The 22909-nt window shown below is 36.4% G+C and overlaps 1 protein-coding gene across 11 annotated transcripts in view; it reads left to right on the forward strand.

The window, feature by feature from the left end:
* Positions 1-22909, forward strand: part of STAU2 (staufen double-stranded RNA binding protein 2) — a 332823-nt gene that overhangs the window by 15865 nt on the left and 294049 nt on the right. For 6 of the 11 annotated variants that reach the window (XM_050802287.1, XM_050802291.1, XM_050802293.1 and 3 more), the window contains one exon: positions 22496-22626. The exons of 4 other annotated variants lie outside the window; for them this stretch is intronic. In XM_050802287.1, coding sequence (XP_050658244.1) covers positions 22513-22626 — 114 coding nt within the window. In that variant the 5' untranslated portion in view covers positions 22496-22512. Of the gene's footprint in view, positions 1-22495; positions 22627-22909 lie in introns of those variants that run through there. One more of the 11 variants, XM_050802290.1, reaches the window with a different exon arrangement.

Raw genomic sequence — 22909 nt, forward strand, 5'->3', positions numbered from 1 at the left:
AGCTTTTAGACATTGGTGACAGGCAGCACCAGACTGTGATCCCTGAGAGAATAGGAACAAGTGAGGGTAAAGCCCTTCAATTGTAACAGCTTACTGCAGAGCCTAGAGGTAGTTTGTTGGTTGCAGTGCAAGGTGTGGAGGAACCAAAACAGAGCCCAGCAGTCCTACTGAGATAAAAAGACAAAGATAAAAATTTGGGAAGATCAAGGTGGTTAGAATTGCAGGGCAGAGTACCAGAGAAAAAAGAGCTATGAGGGTTGGAATTGGCACTGGGGAAGCATACACTAGAAAACAAGAGAGCATGAACAAGTGAGCATGCATTTTGGAGATCTCCAGAGGGTTCTCCTGGAGTCTTTTGCTGAGTTCTGATTTTGTAGATGCTTGACAGGCCCTACCTGAGGCCAGAGAAAAATATAGCACTTCTGGAAAGCACTAAGAAAAACAATTTCCAGAGTTCACATGAGGCTTCAAATAGTCGTGTTCCTGTTGGATGTCGTAGAATACGTAGGGCGCTGGGAAGAGTCCTCAGAAGGGTTCCAAATGATTCCAAGTAACTTAATTGCACTGAAACACTATTTAGAAGAATACAACAAAATTCAGAACCCAACAATGTAAAATTTAGTTTTTGTCATTCAGTCACAAAATGCTTGCTTCAACATTAGCAATGGATAGAACATCTAGACAGAATATCGGTAAGGAACTAGAGGATGAACAGCAGTATAAATCAGCTAGACCTAACAGACATACACAGAATATTCAGCAACAGCAAAATATATATTCTTTTTTTTTTTTTTTGTCTTTATTTTTTTGGGAGACGGAGTCTCACTCTGTTGCCCAGGCTGGAGTGCAATGTCTTCATCTTGACTCACTGCAACCTCCGCCTCTGGGGTTCAAGTGATTCCCCTGCCTCAGCTTCCTGAGTAGCTAGAATTACAGGTGTCCACCACCACACTTGGCTATTTTTGTATTTTTAGTAGAGACAGGGTTTTGCCGTGTTGGCCAGGCTAGTCTCAGACTCCTGATCTCAGGTGATTCACCTGCCTCCGGCCTTCCAAAGTGCGGGGATTATAGGCGTGAGCCACTTGCATCCTGCCAAAATATGTATTCTTTTAAAGTGTACATGAAACATTCTCCGGGCTGTATTAGACCACAAAACAAGTTTCAGTAAATTTAAAAAGATTGAAATCATGCTATGCATCTTCTCCAGTCACAGTGGAATGAAGTTAGTAATGATTAACAGAAGGAATACTGGAAAATTTACAAATATATGGAAATTTACAAATATATGAAAATTAGAGAATACTTAGAGGTAAACTAAAATGGAAACAATATATGTGATTTAAATGATGCAGTGAAAACAGTCCTGAGAGGGAAATTATTAGCAATAAACATCTACATAAAAGAATAAGAAATATCTCAAATAACTGTACTGTACATCTTAAAGAAACCAGAAAATGCAAAGCTACCAGAAAAAAGGGAAGTAAATAAAGATTAGAGTGGAGAAAAATGAAATAGAGAATAGGAAAATAATATAGAGAATTAGTGAAACCAGAAGTTTGTTTCTTTAAAAGATCAATGAAACTGACAAACCTTTCGCTAGACTGACAAAGAAAAAGTGCAGAGAGGTATAACTAAAACTAGACGTGAGTACGGGGACATTACTACTGACCTTAAAGAAACAAAAAGGATTAAAGAGAATACTATGAGCAATTTTATGCCACAGATTAGATAACCTACATGAAATGGACACATTTTAAGAAATTTAGAAATGTGAAATGGACACATTTTAGAAATATAAATTACTAAAACTGACTCAGAAGAAGAAATAGAAAATATAACAGACTTACAAGTGAACAGATTGAATTAGTTTAAAAACCTTCCAAACTAAGATTACTTGAGCCTGGGAGGTTGAGACTGCAGTGATCCATGATTATGCCATTGCACTCCAACCTGGGTGATAGAGTGAGACCCTATCTCAAAACAAAACAAAAACTCCCAATCAAAAGTCCAGTACCATATGGCTTCTCTGGTGGATTCTACCACATATTTAAATATTTGAAGAGTATGGAATCCCTCTCATACTCTTCCAAAAAATTGGAGAGGAGAGAATAAGAATACTTCCTAACTCACTCTTTGAGGCCAGTATTATTACCCTGATACCAAAGCCAAACAAAGACATAATGAGAAAATTACAAGCCAATATTCCTTATTAATACAGATGCAAAAATCTTCAACAAAATACTAGCAAACTGAATCTAGCAGCATATTTAAAGGAATATGCACCATGGCCTGGTGGGACTTATTCCCAGGAATGTAAGGGTGGTATAGTACAACACATTAATAGATCGAAGGGGGGAAAACCCCCACATGTTTCAATTGATACGGAAGGCACTTGACAAAATTCAGCAGCTGTTCGTGATAGAAATGCTCAAAATTAGGAATAGCAGGGAACTTTTTTTTTTTTTTTTAACATTTCCTCAACATTGAGCATTTATGAAAAAACCCACAGCTAATACCCAACTCAATAGTAAAAGACTGAAATCTTTGCCCTTATGATCAGGAACAAGGCATGGATACCCATTCTCACCACAGTTATTCAAATTACAGTGGAAGTTACAGCCAGAGCAGTGTGACAAGAAAAGGAAACAAAGACATACAGATTTGGAAGGAAGAAATAAAACTGTCTCTATTTGCAGATGACATAGTCCTGTATATAGAAATCCCAAAGAATCCAGAAAAACCTCTGCTAAAGCTAATAAATAACTTGAGCAAAGTTGTAGGTACAATATAATGCACACACAAAATTTGTGTTTCTGTATACTGGCAATGAACAATCCAAAAAGAAATTTAAAAAGATTGCATTTATAGTAACATCCAAAAGCCTAAAGGAGTCGACTTGCTTACGAAAGACTTGTGCACTGAAAACTACAAAACATGTTGAAATAAAGAAGACCTAAATAAGTGCAAAGACGTTTTGTGTTCACGAATTGGAAGACTTTACATTGCCATTAGGATGGCAGTACTGTCCAAAGCAATCTCCAGGTTCAATGCAATCTCTATCAAAATTCCATTGGCCTTTTTTTTTTTTGCAAAAGTTGGAAAGCTGATCCTCATATTCATATGGAATTGCAACAGATCCAAATAGCCAAAACAGCCTTGAAAAAGAAGAATAAAGCCAGAGGACTTATATTTCCCAATTATGAAACTTACTGCAAAGCTACAATAATCAAAATAGTGTGGTACTGGCATAAGGATAGATGTATAGACGATAGAATAAAATTGAGAGTCCAGAATTAATATATCTGTAGGCAAGTGATTTTTAACAAACATGCCGAGATGATTCAGTGGGGAAAGAATAATCTCTTCAACAAATGGTTTGGGGGCCTCTGGAAATGCACATGCAAAACAATAAAGTTGGAACCCTACTTCATGCCATGTATAAAAATTAACTTATAATGGACCAATGGCCAAATACAAGAATGAAAACTTACAACTCAACAACAACAAAAAGCTCACCTAAAAAAATGGGCAAAGGACTTGGAATAGACAGTTACTCTAAGAAGATAAACACATCATTAATGCTCAACATCATTAGTGATCAAGGAGATGCAAATGAAAACCACAGTGAGATACCACTTCACACCTACTAGGATGGCCAGAATCAAAAGACCGGCAGTAACTAGTTTTGAGGATGATGTGGAGGAACTAGAGCCCTTATATGTTGCTGGTGGGAATGTTAAATGGTTCAGCCTCCGTGGGGAAAAGAGTTTGACAGTTCCTCAAAGGAACACATAGACTTGTCGTATGACCCAACAATTCCACTCATAGGTATATACCCTAAATAATTGAAAGCAGGTACTCAAACAAATACATGACCACACATGTTCATAGCAGCACTATTTACACTAGCTAAATGGTGGAAACAACCCAAATGTCCATCAGCGTATGAATGAGTAAACAAATTGTAGTAGTCTACATTCCATAAAGTATTGTCTAGCAATAAAGAAATGAAGTACAGATACGTGCTATGATGCAGATGGACCTAGAAAACATATTAAGTGAAAGAAGACACACAAATGGTCACTTATTGTATGATTCCATTTGTGTGAAATATTCACAATAGGTATTCTGTGAGACAGAATGCAGATTGTTGCTTGCCAGGGCCTGGGGTTAAGGGTGAATGAGAAGCAACTGTGTAATAGATACTGAATTCCCTTTTGGGGTGATAACAGTGTTTTGGAACTAGGTATAGGTGGTAGTTGTACAACACTGTGAATGGACTGAGTACCACAGGAATGTTCACTTTATTATTTATTTATTTATTTTTTTGAGACGGAGTCTCCCTCTGTTGCTCAGTCTGGAGTGCAGTGGCGTGATCTCAGCTAACTGCAACCTCCACCTCCTGTGTTCAAGGGATTCTCCTGCCTCAGCCTCCCCAGTAGGTGGGATTACAGGCAGCTGCTGCCACGCCCAGCTAATTTTCATATTTTTAGTAGAGACGAGGTTTCACCATGTTGGCCAGGCTGGTCTTGAATTCCTGACTTCAAGTGATCCACCCGCCTCGGCCTCCCAAAGTGCTGGGATTACAGGAGTGAGCCACCGTGCCCAGCCAAATGTTCACTTTAAATAGATTAATTAGATATTATATCAATTTTACCTCAATAAAATATTAAAATGCTTACAAAGAAGAATGAAAATATGACCCATAGCCAGGATTTAAACATTTCCTGAATAGAGACCCAGAAATGATAAAGATGATTGATTTAGCAGACAAAGATATAGAAAGAGTTGCTGCTAATGTGCTCTAAATGTTTAAGAAGCGAGGGGAAAACAGAAAGATGATGTAGAAATACATAGAAGATATAAAAATAGAGATGAAGAATGCAATATCTGAAATAAAATATATATTGGATGGGATTAATAGCAGGTAAGACACACATCAGTGGGCTTGAATAGATAACAATAGTGACTATCCAAAATGAAGCACAGGGTGGAAGGACTAAAGAAAAAAACAGAGCATCAGTGAGCTGTGGGAAATATCGAGTGGTTTAAGACATGTGTAATTAGAATCCTAGGAGAAGGGAGGGGCAACAGAAAATATTATAAGAAATAATGACTTTATTTTATTTCAACAGGTTTTTGGGAAATAGGTGGTGTTTGGTTACATGAATAAGTTCTTTAGTGGTGATTTCTGAGACTTTGGTGCACCCATCAGCCAAGCAGTGTACACTGTACTCAGTGTGTAGTTGTAGTCTTTTCTACCTCATACCACTTCCACCCTTTCCCCAAGTCCCCAAAGTCCACTGTATCATTCTTACACCTTTACATCCTCACAAGCTTAGCTCCCACTTATGAGTGAGAACGTATGATGTTTGGTTTTCCATTCCAGAGTTACTTCAGTTAGAATAAGTCCCCAGTTCCATCCAGGTTGCTGCGAATGACATTAAGAAATAATGACTTTGAACCCCTGTTCTCTGTTTAGTGGAAACTATAAACCTGTAGATGATGGTAAGAAGTCAACCTAAAAGTAGAAGGAATATTTAAAAAAAAAAAAAAAAAAAAAAAAAAAAAGAAAACCGACCAAGCACATCATAATCAAATAGCTGAAAATTGGTGGTATTGAAATAAAAATTTTGTTGTTGTTGAGACAGGTCTTGCTCTGTCTCCCAGGCTGGAGTGCAGTGGCACAATCATGGCTCACTGCAGCTTTGACCTCCCAGGGTGAAGCAGTCTTCCCACCTCAGCCTCTCAAGTAGCCGGGACTACAGACATGCACCACTATACTCAGCTAATTTTTGTGTATTTTGTTGAGAAGGGGTTTTGGCATGTTGCTCAGGTTGGTCTCCCAACTCCTGGACTTAAGTGATTCGCCTGCCTCGACCTCCCAAAGTGCTGGGATTACAGGCATGAGCCCACCATGGTTGGTTAATTTTTATATTTTTAGTAGAGATGGGGTTTCACCGTGTTGGCCAGGCTGGTCTTGAACTCCTGACCTCAAGTGATCCGCCCACCTTGGCCTCCCAAAGTGTTGGGATTACAGGTGTGAGCCACCACACCTGGCCCATTTTTGACTTTTAAAAAGATAATTGACTAAAACAGAAATACTAACAATGCCTTGAGGGCTTATACATAGAAATTAATTGATGTCAGTAGCATAAAGAATGGGGTAAGGGGTAGGGAAGTACAGAATTTTTAGGTGCTTGTATCATACATGAAGTGGTATGATATTTGAAGGTAAGCTGTGTATGTTTTACAACAATTCCTATACGACAAAATTAAAATAGTAAGCCTATGTAGGATGTAAAATGGATACTAAAAAATAATCAGTCTAAAAGAAGATAGATAAAGATGAAGAAAGGAACACATAACAGGACAAAAAATTAGCAAAACAGTAGATGTAAATCTAGTAATATTGATAATTATAATAAATGTAAATGACTTAAATGCTCAATTTAAAAGGCAAAGATTGTCAGATTCTATAGAAAAGCAAGACTCAAGTACAGATGCTCCTTGACTTATGATGGTGTTAGGTCCTGATAAACCCATTGTAAGTTGAAAATATTGAAAGTAAAAAATGTATTTCATACACATAATTAACTGGGCATGGTGACTCATGCCTGTATCCCAGCACTTTGGGAGGCCAAGGCTGGCAGATCATTTGGACCTAGGAGTTCAAGACCTGCCTGGACAACATGGTGAAAACCCGTTTCTACAAAAAATACAAAAATAAGCTGAATGTGGTGGTGTGCACCTGTAGTCCTAGCTACTCGGGAGGCTGAGGTGGGAGGGTTGTTTGAGCCCAGGAGGTCAAGGCTGCAGTGAGTTATATGTCTTCACTGCATTCTAGTCTGGGTGACAGAGTGGGACCTTGTCTCAAAAAATATATATATACATATATATATATATGCACACACACACAACCTACTGAACATCATAGCTTAGCCAGGCCTACCTTAAATGTGCTCAGAACACTTAAGTTAGCCTACAGTTGGGTAAAATCATCTAACATACAGCCTATTTTATAATAAAGTGTTAAATATGTCATAATTTATTGAATGTGATACTGAAAGTGAAAAATAGAATGCTTGTATAGGTACTTCAGTATGGTTTCTACTGAGTGCGTATCACTTTGTCACTATGGTAAAGTTGAATCATATGGTGAACCATCGTAAGTCAGGGACGTATATTTACGATGTTTACAAGAAACTCATTTGAAATAGACACAGATAGATTAAATATACAAGGACAGATGGGGACTTTTGCATCTGGTCCATGTGGTGTAACAAGGATCGTGTTTACTGTCCTCTTGAAACAATCCTACCCCTCTTCTCCAAAAAAACCAAAATATGTAGAAACAACGATTAAGACATTCAGGTCAGTGATTCTTGAGAGAGAAGAAACAAACAAGGTGAGTCTTACAATTGCCCCAGGCCTACTGCAGTGAGAGATTTTCCAGCATGTGACATAGAAAGTAGAAACTGAATTGTGGAGCCTGGCAGACTCTGAGTTGAGAAGATGTTGCTGCTCTGGAGCAAACTAGTAAATTATAAAAACAAGACTTGAACAAACTATTTCCAAATTACTCAACTGTATCCCTGGACAAAGTCCAAAAAGATTTATAGGAGTTATATAGCAAGGTAAAATTAACAGGGTATGTCATTCAGTGAAAGATTACCATGTATGCAAAGAAGCATGAAATATGACCCATAATTATGAGAATCATCAATCAAAATTGACACAGAACTGACACAGATGATAGAATTAGCAGAGGGCATTAAAACATTATAACTGTATTCCATATATTCAAAAAGTTAGAGATATAGAAGAGACAAAAAGACCCATATCAAACTTACAACGATGAAAACTACAACTGAGATGAAAAATATACGGTGTGAGATTAATGGTAAATTAGACATTGCAGAAAAAATTACGAATGAACTTGAAGGCAGAACAATAGAAACCATCCAGAATGAAGCATAGAGAAAAAAGAAAAAAAAGTCAGTGAGCTGTGGGACACTCAAACAGCCAAACAGATGAATAATTATGGTTCTCAAAGGAAGTAATACACAGAAGAATATATTTTAAGAAATAATGGCCAAAAATGTTTTAGATTTACAGATAAATTAAATGAGTTTCAAGTATAAGAAACATAAAACTACACCAAGGTATAGCAGGTCCTCAAATAATGTTACTTTCAACATCATTTTGTCATGATGTTGATGAGAGAAAAAGAATTGATTCCTGGCTGGGGCCATGACTGGTGTGATGTTTGCATGTTCTTCCCATGTCTGCATGGGTTTTCTTTGGGACTTCAGTTTCCTCCCACATTAGGTAGATGTGAGCATTAGGTTAATTGGCTTCTCTCGATTGCCAAAGATGTGCACATTAGGTTAATTGGCTTCTCTAGATTGTTCCAGTATGAGTGAGTGAGTCGGTGTGTGTGTGTGTGTGTGTGTGTGTGTGTGCGTGCGCGCGTGCACTCTAGTATGGAATAGCATCCTCTCTAAGGCTGGTTTCTGCCTTGTCCCCTGAACAGCTAGGATATGCTCTGACCACCTGTGACCCTGAACTAGAAAAATTGGGTAAATAATTATCTTAGTTGTTTTTATTAATCTTTCTTAAGTGTATGTGTAGCTCACATTTATTTCACTGTTTAATATTAGAAGTGTTTTGGTATTTATTTAGAAGTTTGGTGATGTTTTTGTAACTAGAAATACACTGTAGGAACTTAACCCTTGTTTATATCGATTGGACCATGGTAAAATTGGTTCTGTTCTACTTTGTTTCACTTGAAGTTGCAGGTTCCAAGAACCTATTGGTGATGTTAAGTGAGGACTTACTGTACTTTATAATCAAATTGTTGAAAGCAAATGATAAAGAGAAAATCTCAAAAGCAGTCAGAGAAAGAGGTATGGTCATTTTGTGTGTAGAGGAAGAACGATAAAGATGATTATCTTAATAGATTTATCAGAAATGATATAAGCCAAAAAACTGGGGAAAGCATCTTTAAAATACTGAAAGATGAAAAATGCCAATCCATAATTCTATATCTGACAAAAATATGTTTCTAAAGCAAAGATGAGATAAAGATGTTTACAACACAGAAGTTGAAATAATTTATTGCTAACATTTCCCCTCTGGAAGAAAATTTAAAAGCAATCCTTCAGACAGCGGGAAAGTGATACCAGATACAAATATGGAGTTACATGAAAGAAAGAACACTGGAAATGGTAACTACTTGGGTAAATACATCATTTTTTTTTCTTATTAGTTAAATCTCCTTAAAAGATAACTGACTGTTTAAAGCAAAAATATTAACAAGCTGTTATGGGGTTTATAACTTACCTAAAAGTAAAATGCATGATAACAATAGCTAAAAGGCAGGGAGGGAGAAATGGAGGTATACTGTTATAAGATTCTTTTGCTCTGTGTGAGGTGATAGTATCACTGGAAGGTAGACTGTGGTAAGTTAAAAATGTATACTATAAACTCTAGCCCCTAAAATAGCAAAATAGTTACAATAATAAGCCAATAAAAGAGAGTTACAATAATAAGCTAATAAAAACAAGATAAAATGGAGTCACACAAAATAATTCAACAAAGGTCAAAAAAGAAGAAAAAAGGAACAAACATCAAATATATAATAAATATAAAAAAAAAATAGCAAGATGATAGAATCAAACCTAACCATATGAATAATCAAACTAAATGTAAATCATCTAAACACTCCAAAGACTGAATTTGTCAGATTGGATATAAAAGCAAGATCCAACTATATGCTTGCCTACAAGAAATAGTTTATAAACATAAATAGGTTAAAAGTAAAAGAATGGGAAAAGACATAATATGGTAACCTAGTCAAAAGCAACTTGGAGTGGCTATATTAATATCAAAGTATATTTCAGAGCAAGGAATATTTCCAGGGATAAAGAAGGTCATTTTCATTTATAATGGTAAAGAGGTCAGTTAAGAGGACATAATGATGTTACATGTTTATGCACCTAATAACAAAGCTTCAAAACACATGAAACAAAAACGAATAGAAATGCAAGGAGAAATTGCGAAATCCAGTCATAATTGGATATTTTAGTAACCCCTGTCAATAATTGATACAAATGGACAGAAAATCATCAGAAATATAGTAGACTTGAATAACTGTTAACCAACCTGACCTGATTGCATTTATAGAACACTCTACCTAAAAAGAGTAGAATACACATTTGTTCACAAGTTTATACAAAACATTTACAATGATAAACCATAGTTTGGGCCATAGAGCACCTTTTTTTTTTTTTTTTTTTTTGGAGGTGGGGTTTTGCTTTGTTCACACTGTAGTGAAGTGGTACCACCGTGGCTCGCTGCAGCCTTGACCTCCTGGGCTCAAACAGCCCTCCCATTTCAGCTCCCCAAGTATCTAAGACTATAGATGTGTGCCGCCACACCCAGCTAATATTCTTTTTTTTTTTTTTTTTTATAGTGTTGGGATCTTACTGTGTTTCCCAGACTGGTCTAGAACTCCTGGGTTCAGGTGATCCTCCTGCCTCTGCCTCCCAAACTCCTAGGATTACATGTGTGAGCCACGGTGCCTGGCCATGAAACAGTCTTAAATGAATTCAGAAGGATTCAAGTGATTAAAACATTTTATCTGATTACAGTGGAATTAGGAATCATTAACAGAAAGATTCTTGGGAAATCTCCAAATATTTGGAAATTAAAAAATACAAGTAATCTGTGATTTAGAAAGAAGGAAAAGTAAATTAGAAAGTATTTTACGGCCGGGCGCGGTGGCTCAAGCCTGTAATCCCAGCACTTTGGGAGGCCGAGACGGGCGGATCATGAGGTCAGGAGATCGAGACCATCCTGGCTAACACGGTGAAACCCCGTCTCTACTAAAAAATACAAAAAGCTAGCCAGGCGAGGTGGCGGGCGCCTGTAGTCCCAGCTACTCGGGAGGCTGAGACAGGAGAATGGCGTAAACCTGGGAGGCGGAGCTTGCAGTGAGCTGAGATCCGGCCACTGCACTCCATCCAGCCCAGGCGACAGAGCGAGACTCCGTCTCAAAAAAAAAAAAAGAAAGTATTTTACACTAAATGACAACAGCAATACAACATTAGAAGATATTACTAAAACAGTATTTAGGGAGAAATTTATAGCATCAAATGTATATATTTTGAAAGAATGAACTCAAATAACTCAAATGAATTCAGCTTCCATCTTAAGAGAGTAGAAAAAGAAGAGCAAATTAATCCCAAAGGAAGAAGAAGAAAATGGATAACGTGAATAGCTTTTTTTTTTCTTTCTTTCTGAGACAGGGTCTCACTTTCGCCCAGGCTGGAGAACAATGGTCCAATGATAGCTCACTGTGGCCTTGACCTCAAGTGATCTTCCTACTTCAGCCTCCTAGCTGGGATATCAGGCACATGCTACCATGCCTGGCTAATTTTTTTATTTTTAATTTTTGTAGAGATAAGGTTTCACCATGTTGCACTGACTGGTCTCCAACTCCTGGGCTCAAGTGATCCTCTTGCCTTGGCCTGAAGTGGTAGGATTACAGACATGAGCTATCATGCCTGGCCCTGAGTAGCTTTTTATGTGTTAAAGAAATAAAAATTGTAGTAAAAGTCTACTTACAAAGAAAACTCTAGGTCCGGATAGTTTCACTGGTGAATTATACCAGTTAAGGAAAAATAATATCAATTTTATATGCTTTTAAAAATACTGAAGTGGAAGGAATTTTTTACAAGGCTCATGATGCCAGCATTACTGGGATACCAGAATCAGACAAATACATTTTAAGGAAATTACAGACCAGTATGTCTCATAAATATAATTGCAAAAATCTAAACAAAGTTTCAACAGTTTATTAAAATCTAATTCAACAGTTTATTAAATCTAATTCAACAGTTTATTAAAAGGATAATATGTCATGACGATGTGGGGTTTATCCCAGGAATGTGGGGTTGGTTTAATGTTCAAAAAAATCAGTAGTGTAATTCACCATATTAACGGACTAAAGAGCAAAAATCACATGATCTCCATAGATACAGAAAAATCGTTTGATAAAATCCAGTATTCAGTATCTTAAAGACTTTCGCCAAACTAGGAGTGGAAGTGAACTTTCCCAGTCTGCTAATGTGTTTCTGTGAAAAACCTTATTAGCTGACCTTGTACTTACTGGTGAAAAACTGGACACTTTTTGTTTTTTTTGAGACAGGAGTCTCGCTCTGTCGCCCAGGCTGGAGTGGCGCTATCTTGACTCACTGAAAGCCCTGCCTCCTGGGTTCACGCCATTCTTCTGCCTCAGCCTCCTGAGTAACTGGGACTACAGGCAACCGCTACTACGCCCGGCTAATTTTTTTTGTATTTTTTAGTAGAGATGGGGTTTCACCGGGTTAGCCAGGATGGTCTCGATCTCCAGACCTCGTGATCCATCCGTCTTGGCCTTCCAAAGTACTGGGATTACAGGCGTGAGCCACCGCGCCGGGCCAAAACTGGACACTTTTTTTAAAAAAGAAGACAGGATGTCCACTTTAACCAGTTCCATTTGACGTTGCCGTGGAGGTTCTAGCCCATAGCATCATGCAAGAGAAGGAAATACATGGTATTCAGATTGGAAATAAATGAATAAAACTGTCCTTATTCACAGATGACCTGACTGTCTACGTAGAAAATCTGGTGGAATCCTACAAGAACTAATGGATTAGTATAGCAGAGTTGCAGGATAGAAGAGCACTATGCAAAAACCAATTGTGTTTCTGTACCTTAGCAGAGAACAATCGTAAATGAAAATAAAAGAGTAGCATTTTCAAAAGCATCAAAAATATGAACTACTTAGGGATAAGTCTAACAAAATATGTTAAAGAAAATGAGAACTACAAAATACTGCTGCAAGAAATTAAAGGATACCTAAATAAGATACAGTTGATTCTCATTATTCATGGATTCCTTACCTGGGAATTGGCTTACTAATTTTTATTTGTAACCCCAAAACCAATACTTGCAGTGCTTTTGTGGTCATTCTCAGACACCTGCAGGGGCAAAACATTTTGAATCACCCAGTGCACACATACCCAGATGGGATTGAACAAGACAGTGCTCTGCTTTCTTATTTTAGTTTCATACTGTAAGCAAATAGCCCTTTCTTGGTTTATTTAGTGCTGTATTTTTTGCATGTTTGTGCTTTTTGTTGGTTATTTTGATGTTTACAAAGGTGGTTATTTTGATGTTTAAAATTATGTTTAAAATGTAATGTTTAAGTGCCATATAGTGTTTCTAAGTACAAGGATGCTCTGATATGCCTTACAGAGAAAATATGTGTATTAGATAAGCTTTATTTAGGCAAGAGTTAGACAGTACTGTTGGACGTGAGTTCAATGTTAATGAGTAACAACATATATTAGTAATACATATTAAACAAGAAGTCTTTAAACAGAAACACATAAAACATGACATATGATCAGTTCACAAAAATGTGACCAGAAGCTTGCAAGAACCTAATACTTTAGTTCTCCTGGGAGCAATGGTTCAATAATTGCTAATTCACATAATAGTCATTGACGTATTATTATATCAATAATGAGAAGTGGCTGTATATCCTGTTCCAAAGTTGAGTTGGAAGACTCAACTTTGTTAAAATGTTGATTTTCACCAAATTACTCAGTAGATTTAAGAAACATATTACAATCTTTGCAGGCTTTTTTATAGAAATGCACAAGGTGATTCTAAAATTCGTATGGAAATTTAAAGAACTTTAAACAACTGTGAAAAAGAACAGTGAGGGAGCCAACACTACCTAATTTCAAGAATTATAAAGCTGTAGTAAAAATAGTTTGGCATAAAAATAGGTAAATAGGCGGGAGAATCGCTTGAACCCAGGAGGCGGAGGTTGCAGTGAACCGAGATTATGCCACTGCACTCCAGCCTGGGCGACAGAGCGAGACTCCGTCTCAAAAAAAAAAAAAAAAAAAAAAAAAAAAAGTGAAAACAGAATTGGTAGTCCAGAAATAAACTCAGATATATGTAGATAACTGATAATTTTGACAAAGGCATAAAGACAATGTAGTGGGAGAAACGTAGCTTTTTCCACAATGGGAAACAATTGGATATTGATATATGAAAAATGGATTCATACCTTGTACTGTGTATAAAAACTAACTCAAAATGGCTTCTGAACTTAAATGTAAAACCTAAAACTATAATGTTCATGGAAAAAAACAGGAGAAAAAAATTTTTAGACCTCAGGTAATAATTTCTTAGATATGCATTAAAAGTACAAACTATAAAAATTGATAAATTAGACTTTATTAAAATTAAAATCTGCTCTTTAAAAGACACGGGCAAGAGAATAGAGAAGCCACAGTTTGGGAAAAAAATTTTTATTTTTTTCCTAGTGATTCCCCTTTATTATTTTCCAAGGTGACTGTCCATTTGCTCCAACATTGTTAGCAATTCATCTTTTTCCTACTACTTTATTTTTTTGGAGACAGAGTCATGCTCTGTTCCCCAGGCTGGATTGCAGTGGCACCATCTCGGCTCACTGCAGCCCCTCACCTCTTGGGCTCAAGCGATTCTTGTGCCTCAGCCTCCTGAGTAGGTGGGATCACAGGCACACACTACCATGCCCAGCTAATTTTTATATTTTTAATAAGAGACGGGGTTTCACCATGTTGCCCAGACTGATTTTGAACTCCTGCCCTGAAATGATCCATCTGTCTCCGCCTCCCAAAGTGCTGGGATTACAGGCGTGAGCCACCGCGCCTGGCCTGGAAGAAAATCTTTACCAAGCATATGTCTAATCAATAACTTGTATGTAGGATGTATAAAGAACTCTTCAAATTCAGCAATAAGAAAAAAAAGAAGTGGTAAATATTTAGACACTTCACCACAGGAGATACAGATGGCATATAAGCAAATGAAAAAAAGTTAATTAACAGTATTCATTAGGGAGATGCAAATTAAAATCATGAGATATCCTTATACACATATTTAGAATGACTGAAGTTAAGAAGACTGACCAAACTAAATACTGTTAAGGACACACTATGTTTTTGTCCTGTTGAAATCTCTAGATCGCTTCATTCGAAAAGTCAGAGATGGAGGCACAACACGGCCTACTTTGAATCAGATCCTTGAGCATTATTTTTCTGTTTTTCAGGACAATGGTGGTACTGTCAAGACTAGAAAGAACTTACTCTGGCCGGGCGTGGTGGCTCACGCCTGTAATTCCAGCACTTTGGGAGGCCAAGGCGGGTGGGTCACCTCAGGTCGGGAGTTTGAGACCTGCCTGACCAACATGGAGAAACCCCGTCTCTACTAAAAATACAAAATATTAGCCGGGCATGGTGGCGGGCGCCTGTAGTCCCAGCTACTTGGGAGGCTGAGGCAGGAGAATGGCTTGAACCCAGGAGGCAGAGCTTGCAGTGAGCCGAGATTGTGCCACTGCACTCCAGCCTGGGCAACTGAGCAAGACTCCATCTCAAAAAAAAAAAAAAAAAAAGGCCGGGCGTGGTGGCGCATGCCTGTAATCCTAGCTACTTGGGAGGCTGAGGCAGGAGAATCGCTTGAGCTTGGGAGGCGGAGCTTGCTGCGAGCCGAGATCGCTCCGCACCACTGCACTTTAGCCTCGGCGACAGAGCGAGACTCTGTCTCAAAAAAAAAAATAAAAATAAAAAAAAAAAGATAAATATACGATCAGACAGTAAGCTGCTGTAACTTTCGTCATTCACGTTTGCAGAGTTTTCCCATGTCGGTTCATAAGCACTGTACCTCTTTCTCTTTTCAAAGCTGCATAATTCATGTAGTTTATTTAATCAATTTTTGGTAAATATTAATATTTATCTTATTTATAGTTTTTGCTGTTGTAGTCTTGTTTTCCAGATTATCATTGCAAACATCTTCCTGTAGTATGAATCCTCAGATTAATAATTGCTGTTTTAAAGATAGGTACAATTGAAACTTTAATCAGTGTTGCGTATCAGAAATTTTGTACTAATTTGTATTTGCACCAACAGAATTCGCACACATTTTCCCCACATACTTGTTAATACTTAAATGATTATTTAAAAAAAAAACTTTTATCCGTCTTAATAGGGGAAAATTATATATCATTGGAATTTGAATTTTTCTTTCTTTCTTTTTTTTTTTTTTTTTTAAGACAGTCTCACTCTGTTGCCCAGGCTGGAGTGTAGTGTTGCCATCTTGGTTCACTGCAACTTCCACCTCCTAGGTTCAAGCAATTCTGGTGCCTCAGCCTCCCAAGTAGCTGGGACTATAGGCATGCGCCACCATGCCTGGCTGATTTTTTTATTTTTCATAGAGACAGGGTTTCACCATGTTGGCCAGGCTCTTTAACATTCTTTTGAACAGGTATGTTTACTCAAGAAATTATGTGAATTAATTGTGTGTACCTTTGTCCTTTTTTCCTATTGGCTTTTAAAAAAATTATTTATATTATCTTTTTATTTTATGAATATTAACAGTTGGTCTTCATTTTTTTTTTTTTTTTTTCTTTTGAGACGGAGTCTGGCTGTGTTGCTCAGGGTGGAGTGCAGTGGTGCGATCTTGGCTCACTGCAGCCACCAACTACCTCCCAGGTTCAAGTGATTCTCCCGCCTCAGCCTCCCGAGTAGCTGAAATTACAGGTCCCCGCCATCATGCCTGGCTAATTTGTGTATTTTTGTAGAGACAGGGTTTCACCATGTTGGCCAGGCTGGTCTGGAACTCCTGGCCTCAGGTGATCTGCCCGCCTTGACCTCCCAAAGTGCTGGGATTCCAAACATGAGCCACCACGCCCAGCCTTTGTTCACATATTGCGAGTATTTCTTCCCCAGCGCATAGATTCTTTTTTAGTGTCATAGGTGGTATGGTTTTTTCTATAGAGGTTTTATATTTTTATGTTGTTAACTCTCAGTTTTTGCCTTTATGGCTTCTAGGTTCCTTTTCATATCTAGGAAGGCCTTCTGTGTTACAGGAGTATGACAGATATTTAGCCAAGTTTCCTTTAGTTTTTGTGATATTTTTGTATTTTGCATTTTAATATTTCTGAAATTTATCTTTGTTTATGTGAGAGAGGAGCTTAAATTTTTTCCTAATGGACAGACTGTGAAAAATGGAGCAGTTTGATGCCTGGGTAGTTAATCGATAATTTTGCTTGGACAAGCCTTATGTTAGGGTCTAATTTGAAAACAGAAGGTTTGTTTTAGTTAATAGCTGTGGACGTGTCTGTCACATTGCTCCTAGAAGGCAAGAGCCCATGAAAGTGTCCTTTGCTCTTTTGACTTTTTTCTTTCTTATTTTACTTGGGAATTAGGATGAGTTCACTCCAATAGCAGAGAATAGACAAAGGGGAACCAGTAAAGAGACATAGAAACTGTGTTTAAGGCTGGGTGCGGTGGCTTATGCCTGTAGTCCCAGCACTTTGGGAGGCTGAGGTGGGTGGATCACCTGAGATCAGGAGTTCGAGATCAGCCTGACCAACACGGAGAAACCCCGTCTCTACTAAAAATACAGAATTAGCCGGGCATGGTGGCACATGCCTGTAATTCCAGCCTGCTTGGAAGGCTGAGGCAGGAGAATCACTTGAACCCAGGAGGCGGAGGTTGCGGTGAGCCAAGATCGCGCCATTGCACTCCAGCCTGGGCAACAAGAGCGAAACTGTCTCAAAGAAGGAACGAAAGAAAGAAAGAAAGAAAGAAAGAAAGAAAAAAAAATAAACTGTGTTCAGGTCATTTCTGGGACCAAGGATGGAAAGGATTCCTCGGAATGATTTGCCTTGCGAAGTGAGGTAGTCTGTGACCTTCCTAGCAAGAGTTCTGGCTGGAATATAGCTACTATTAGAAATGTTTGCTACTTTAAGTTCTGGTTTAGGAAACTTTTGGTGTTCTAGTGAATTCCAGTTACAGAGTTTTATTCTGCTGTTTTTCCTCATGCGTTCTGTATTCTGTCAGTGGTCTGCTTGCATTTGCCAGAAAGTTATGTGTTTTATGTGCTTTCTCCTGCGTCTATACTTCTTGAAAAACTTGGAATGTCTTTCATCTTCTCTTCTTACCTAGGTGAACTTTTGCTTTCCTTATCTAATCACCACCTCTTAAAATTTGCCTTTGCTTACCGCCCTTGTCTAAGGAGTTTCTGTAACAGCTTTATTATAGTACTTATCATATTGTGATTTATTGTGTTTGTCTATTGTCTGTGTCTGTGTCTGTGTCTTCTACAGACTGTGAACTCCTTTGGGTACAGATCGTTTTGCCTGTTCATTGAAAACTAAGCTACATTATTTTGTAGCTTGTTCAATGACTTGAACACAGTTTCTGTGTTTATTCACTGGTTCCTACACATACAAATGAACAGGCAAAATGAAGATTCACGTTCCAGAGAGTCCAGGACATTTTGTGAAAACATAAAAATAGAGTGAATCTAAAAATAGAATGTATTTATGTTTTTGTTGGATATGCAAATACTGTTGTTATAAATATGTATTTTACCAGTGTTTCTTATCAAAGTTGTAAGTTACATCTAATCAAGTTTCATATCAGTGAAGGTAGAATATTTCCTAGCACATATTAACCTTTAATATAATTTATATCATATTTGAGAATTTTTCAGTGGAAACAAGCTTATGGGTTTATAAGTCAGTGGAAAAAATAATAACAAATACATGCTTTTCACAGACTACTACAGAAATATATTTGTTTTTTGTTTTGTTTTGTTTTGAGAGAGGATCTCACTCTGTCACCCAGGCTGGATTGCAGTCTGGAACTCCTGGGCTCAAGCAATCCTTCTATCTCAGCCGTCTGAGTATCAAGGATTATAGGCGTGTGCCATGACATATGGCTTATATTTTTATTTTTTTGTAGAGATGAGGTCTCACTGTGTTGTCCAGGCTGTTCTCAAATCCCTGGTCTTAAGTGATTCTCCTGCCTCTGCCTCCCAAAGTAGCTGGGATTACAGATGTGAGCTACTACGCCCAGCCAAGAAGTTTATTTGTATGAATAAAATCAATTTATCCTAACAGAATATTTTAACTAAGAATATTTTTACTTAGTTTTACAAACTCTTTTTTCGTGACTTTCTATGTCACTGTTTTAATATTTGATGATAGTGTAATTGTTGTAACAAATGTTTAAATCAGAATAATAATGAATTTTTAATCATTGTTAGCAGTGTTTGGTATAATCTCATTCAATCCATACAATTATCCAGTGAGATAAGAACAACTATTATCTCTATTTTACTCTTTTGAAAAGTGAGATTTAAGTACTTTCTCAAGGTCACACAGATATTAGTAAGTGACAGAGATATCCAAAACAGGCTCTTAACCATCATGTGGCCGATGCTCTTTCAAAGTGGCAGAGTCTGAGATTGTGAATCCACTTTTTTAATTTTATTTACTTCTAAGTAGGTCTCTACTATTCCAGCCACCAAATTGACTTGAAGCCTATTTCAAAATATCTTCAGTGATAACATCTATAGGTCTTTGAAAATATATGCCTATGTAACGTTATATGCATTTCTAACTTTTTTGCACTGTTGACTTCTCTAAAAAAGATTTATATAGTTTGTTTATGTGTCTCAGATTTTATAGACCAGTTTGTTTTTATAGATGCTCTATCCAAATTTTTGTGTAATTTAAAAGTTATTGCTGTATTACTGAGCTCTCTGTCAAGTAGGAATGCTGTTAAGATTTCTCTTTAAGTAAAGGAACAACTATTTGTTTTAATCCGCTTTAAAAATAAAACATTACAACTATGACTAATTATTTCCTAATTTATCGACTTTAAACATTTTGATTTTAATTATGAAGCTTCATCAAAGTGGGATCTTGGACACTTCTCACACCAAAACTTCAGTCACCCATTAAAATGTGTTATTGGATTCATGTTAACTTTTATGAAGCAGGAAGTCAGAATTAATGGAATATAAGTTTTATACCTTGTTATTTGTTAACATTTTCCTTTAAAGGATTTAGATTAGGTTTTCATATCAAACAGGGTTTCATTATAAATGAACCATTTAAATCACTTTTTAATATGTTTAGAACCTATGCTATTAGCAATTTTCATAGTATAAAATTTTCACGCTATGTTCGTATGCTTCTAATATTTTTTGCATTGTAGCAGATGAATATTCAGCATTACTGAATTTTGAAAATTACACAGTGGTAGTATAAATACTATTTGTGTTATGCAAAATTGGCTGATTTTTATCAGACTTTAATATTTTCTCATTTTTAACCAATTATTCTGCTTTTGCTCTTTGATATTAAATTGGCTGTGCTGTCTGTTGCACTTGAATTCATGCGATGGTGTGCAAAAGCCAAAACTGATTATAGTCTCAGGTTACCTTTTCTTTTCTTATATCGACTGACTTTCCAAATTGAACAGGATGTTTTATAAAATTTGTGTGATACGCAATGGAATAGGTAAAATGCAGATTTTCTCAAAACTGTCTTGACTTTTTTTTTGTGCTTTTCCCAAAGGTAATAATTACTAGGGTTTTTTTTTTTTTTTTTTTTTTTAGTTTGGAAACCACTTAAAATGGCTTAATTGTATAATCTACTGTCAACTGCCTTGGCCCTACAATTGGTTGCTTAGATCCTCTTTCTTTTTACTTATGTCTTACCGGGTGCTTATGTAGTTTTCATATAAAATAGTTTCTTAATCATAATGATCACAATCAAGCCATTTTACAAATTATTGGGCCTGTTAAGAGTATTAGAAATGTAAAAGAATATTATTTTTAATATTAAACTTTGGCCTGGGAAGTTTGTAGATGAAGTTCCTAAAGCCAGCCATTTTCATTCATTTTAAGTATTCTCATTGTGAGTACAATTGAACTGTATTTATTGTGACTATAGTTTAAATGAGCAGGAAGTAATCCACTTGCATGTTTTATGCTTAGATTTTAAAATATTTTTTGGCTTTTTTTTATGGGAAGTGAAAGAAAAAAGTAAGTGTGTCTATAAATGAGAGAAAGGAAAAATATAGGATAAAATAATGTGGTATTAGAAAAATATTCTAAAGCTATAATAGTACCTTGTATTTGCGATATAGTTTAGAAAACCACATCATACATTTACAACTCTTAATCTCACAACAACTTTGGGACATAAGCGGGTTAGATTTATTTCCCTTATTTTATGGAAAGAAGGCTTAGTGAGTTTAAGTAAAATCATTGAGACCTTTTCGGTTAGAGAGGACTTCCTAAACAAGACATAAAAAGCACAGACCATAAAAGGAAAAGTTGAAAACTATAATAAAAAAAAAAAAAAAAAAAAAAAAAAAAAAAGGATAGAAGCCTGTAGTTCCAGCTACTTGGGAGGCTGATTAGGGAGAATAGCTTGAGCCCGGGGTTTTAGTCCAGCCTGGGCAACACAGTGAGACTCTGTCTCCGAACAAAAAAACCCCAAACAAACAAAAAATAGTAGTGGAGAAAAATATCCAAAGAACAATAATGGGATACTGTTTGTCAAATGTCAAATTATCAGAAATTAAAATACTTGATTATATTCCATGTTTTTGAGCTTGAGGAGAAATGGTAGGGGAAGGTAATTTGGTACAGTCATTTTGAGAGCTATTTGACAGCGTACTCTCTTTAAGAGTGAAGAACTGGAAACAACCCAGTGTCTCAGTAGAGGAGTGGATAAGAAAACTGGTGCAATATTGTAATAGAAATTCTATGGTAATTAAAATTAATGTGCTAGATCTATATAAGTAAAAGTCTTGAGAACACAATGAAGAGTGAAGAAAGTAAACTGTGAGAATGTTTATTGTAATACTATAATACCATTTATGTGAGTATAGAACCACATACATCAATAATCTATAAAAGATATAAGGAACTTAACAGGAATGGAATATCATCTTTTTTGTAATAAGAGTTAAACATGGAACATGGTTAATAAGCACTGGGTGTTAGCTACATGGGCACTTGTTAAATTATTCTTTTTACAACTTTGAAAATTTATTTTAAAAAACAGAAAGGGAAGTTAATTTACTTAGAGTTACAGAAAAATTGTAGTTGGAAGAGCTAGTACTTAAACTTAGGACCTGATTCCCAAGTCTAGAGCTTTTTCTAACATGCTACCTCATAATGAGAAGGAAAAAAATTGAGATGAAAGGATCAAGAAGGTAGACAAAATTTAGTTTCATAGTAATAAGAACCAGGAAACATGTGTTTCTAGTAAATTTTTTGAGGGGAAAGTTTATAAGATAAATAAAAAATTATAAATTTACTTTAAAATCTTTAAGCATGCTGTTTTATACGTAGAACAACTTAGGTATTTAGGAAAAATTTTACCTTAATTTATCGTTTAAAATGTGATACCTATTTTTGTTGCATGTAATGGAAGACATTAGGTAATCTGAATTTTTACAATACAACATTCATGAAAATAATTTAAATATACAGTCTGCCTTCAATCTAACAAAGTCAAAACTAGTTTTTCTTCCATTTTGTAAAGTCATTCTTCACAAAAACTTTATAGCCTTTTTATTTACAGCTTCTCTCCAAGATAAAATGGCAAACCCAAAAGAGAAAACTGCAATGTGTCTGGTAAATGAGTTAGCCCGTTTCAATAGAGTCCAACCCCAGTATAAACTTCTGAATGAAAGAGGGCCTGCTCATTCAAAGGTAAGGTTATGAAGAGAGGTGGTGAGACATACTTATCAAACTAACAGATTTATCGTCTCAGATTTTAATTGTGCTTTATTTTGGGGAGTGGGGGTTTGGCGGATGGCTTGAAGGCTTTTAGTTCTACATTAATAATATTTCAAAGTATGTAACTAAACTATTTTGTAGTTCACTATGGTTTACAAAGCTCTTTTAGATGTGGTACTTCATATAAATCTTAATAAAACCACATGAGATATGGATTTTTGATTTCTATTTTGTAAATTAAACTCAGGCACAGGAA

Source organism: Macaca thibetana, chromosome 8 (genome assembly GCF_024542745.1).
Source record: "Macaca thibetana thibetana isolate TM-01 chromosome 8, ASM2454274v1, whole genome shotgun sequence".
Lineage (NCBI taxonomy): Eukaryota > Metazoa > Chordata > Mammalia > Primates > Cercopithecidae > Macaca > Macaca thibetana.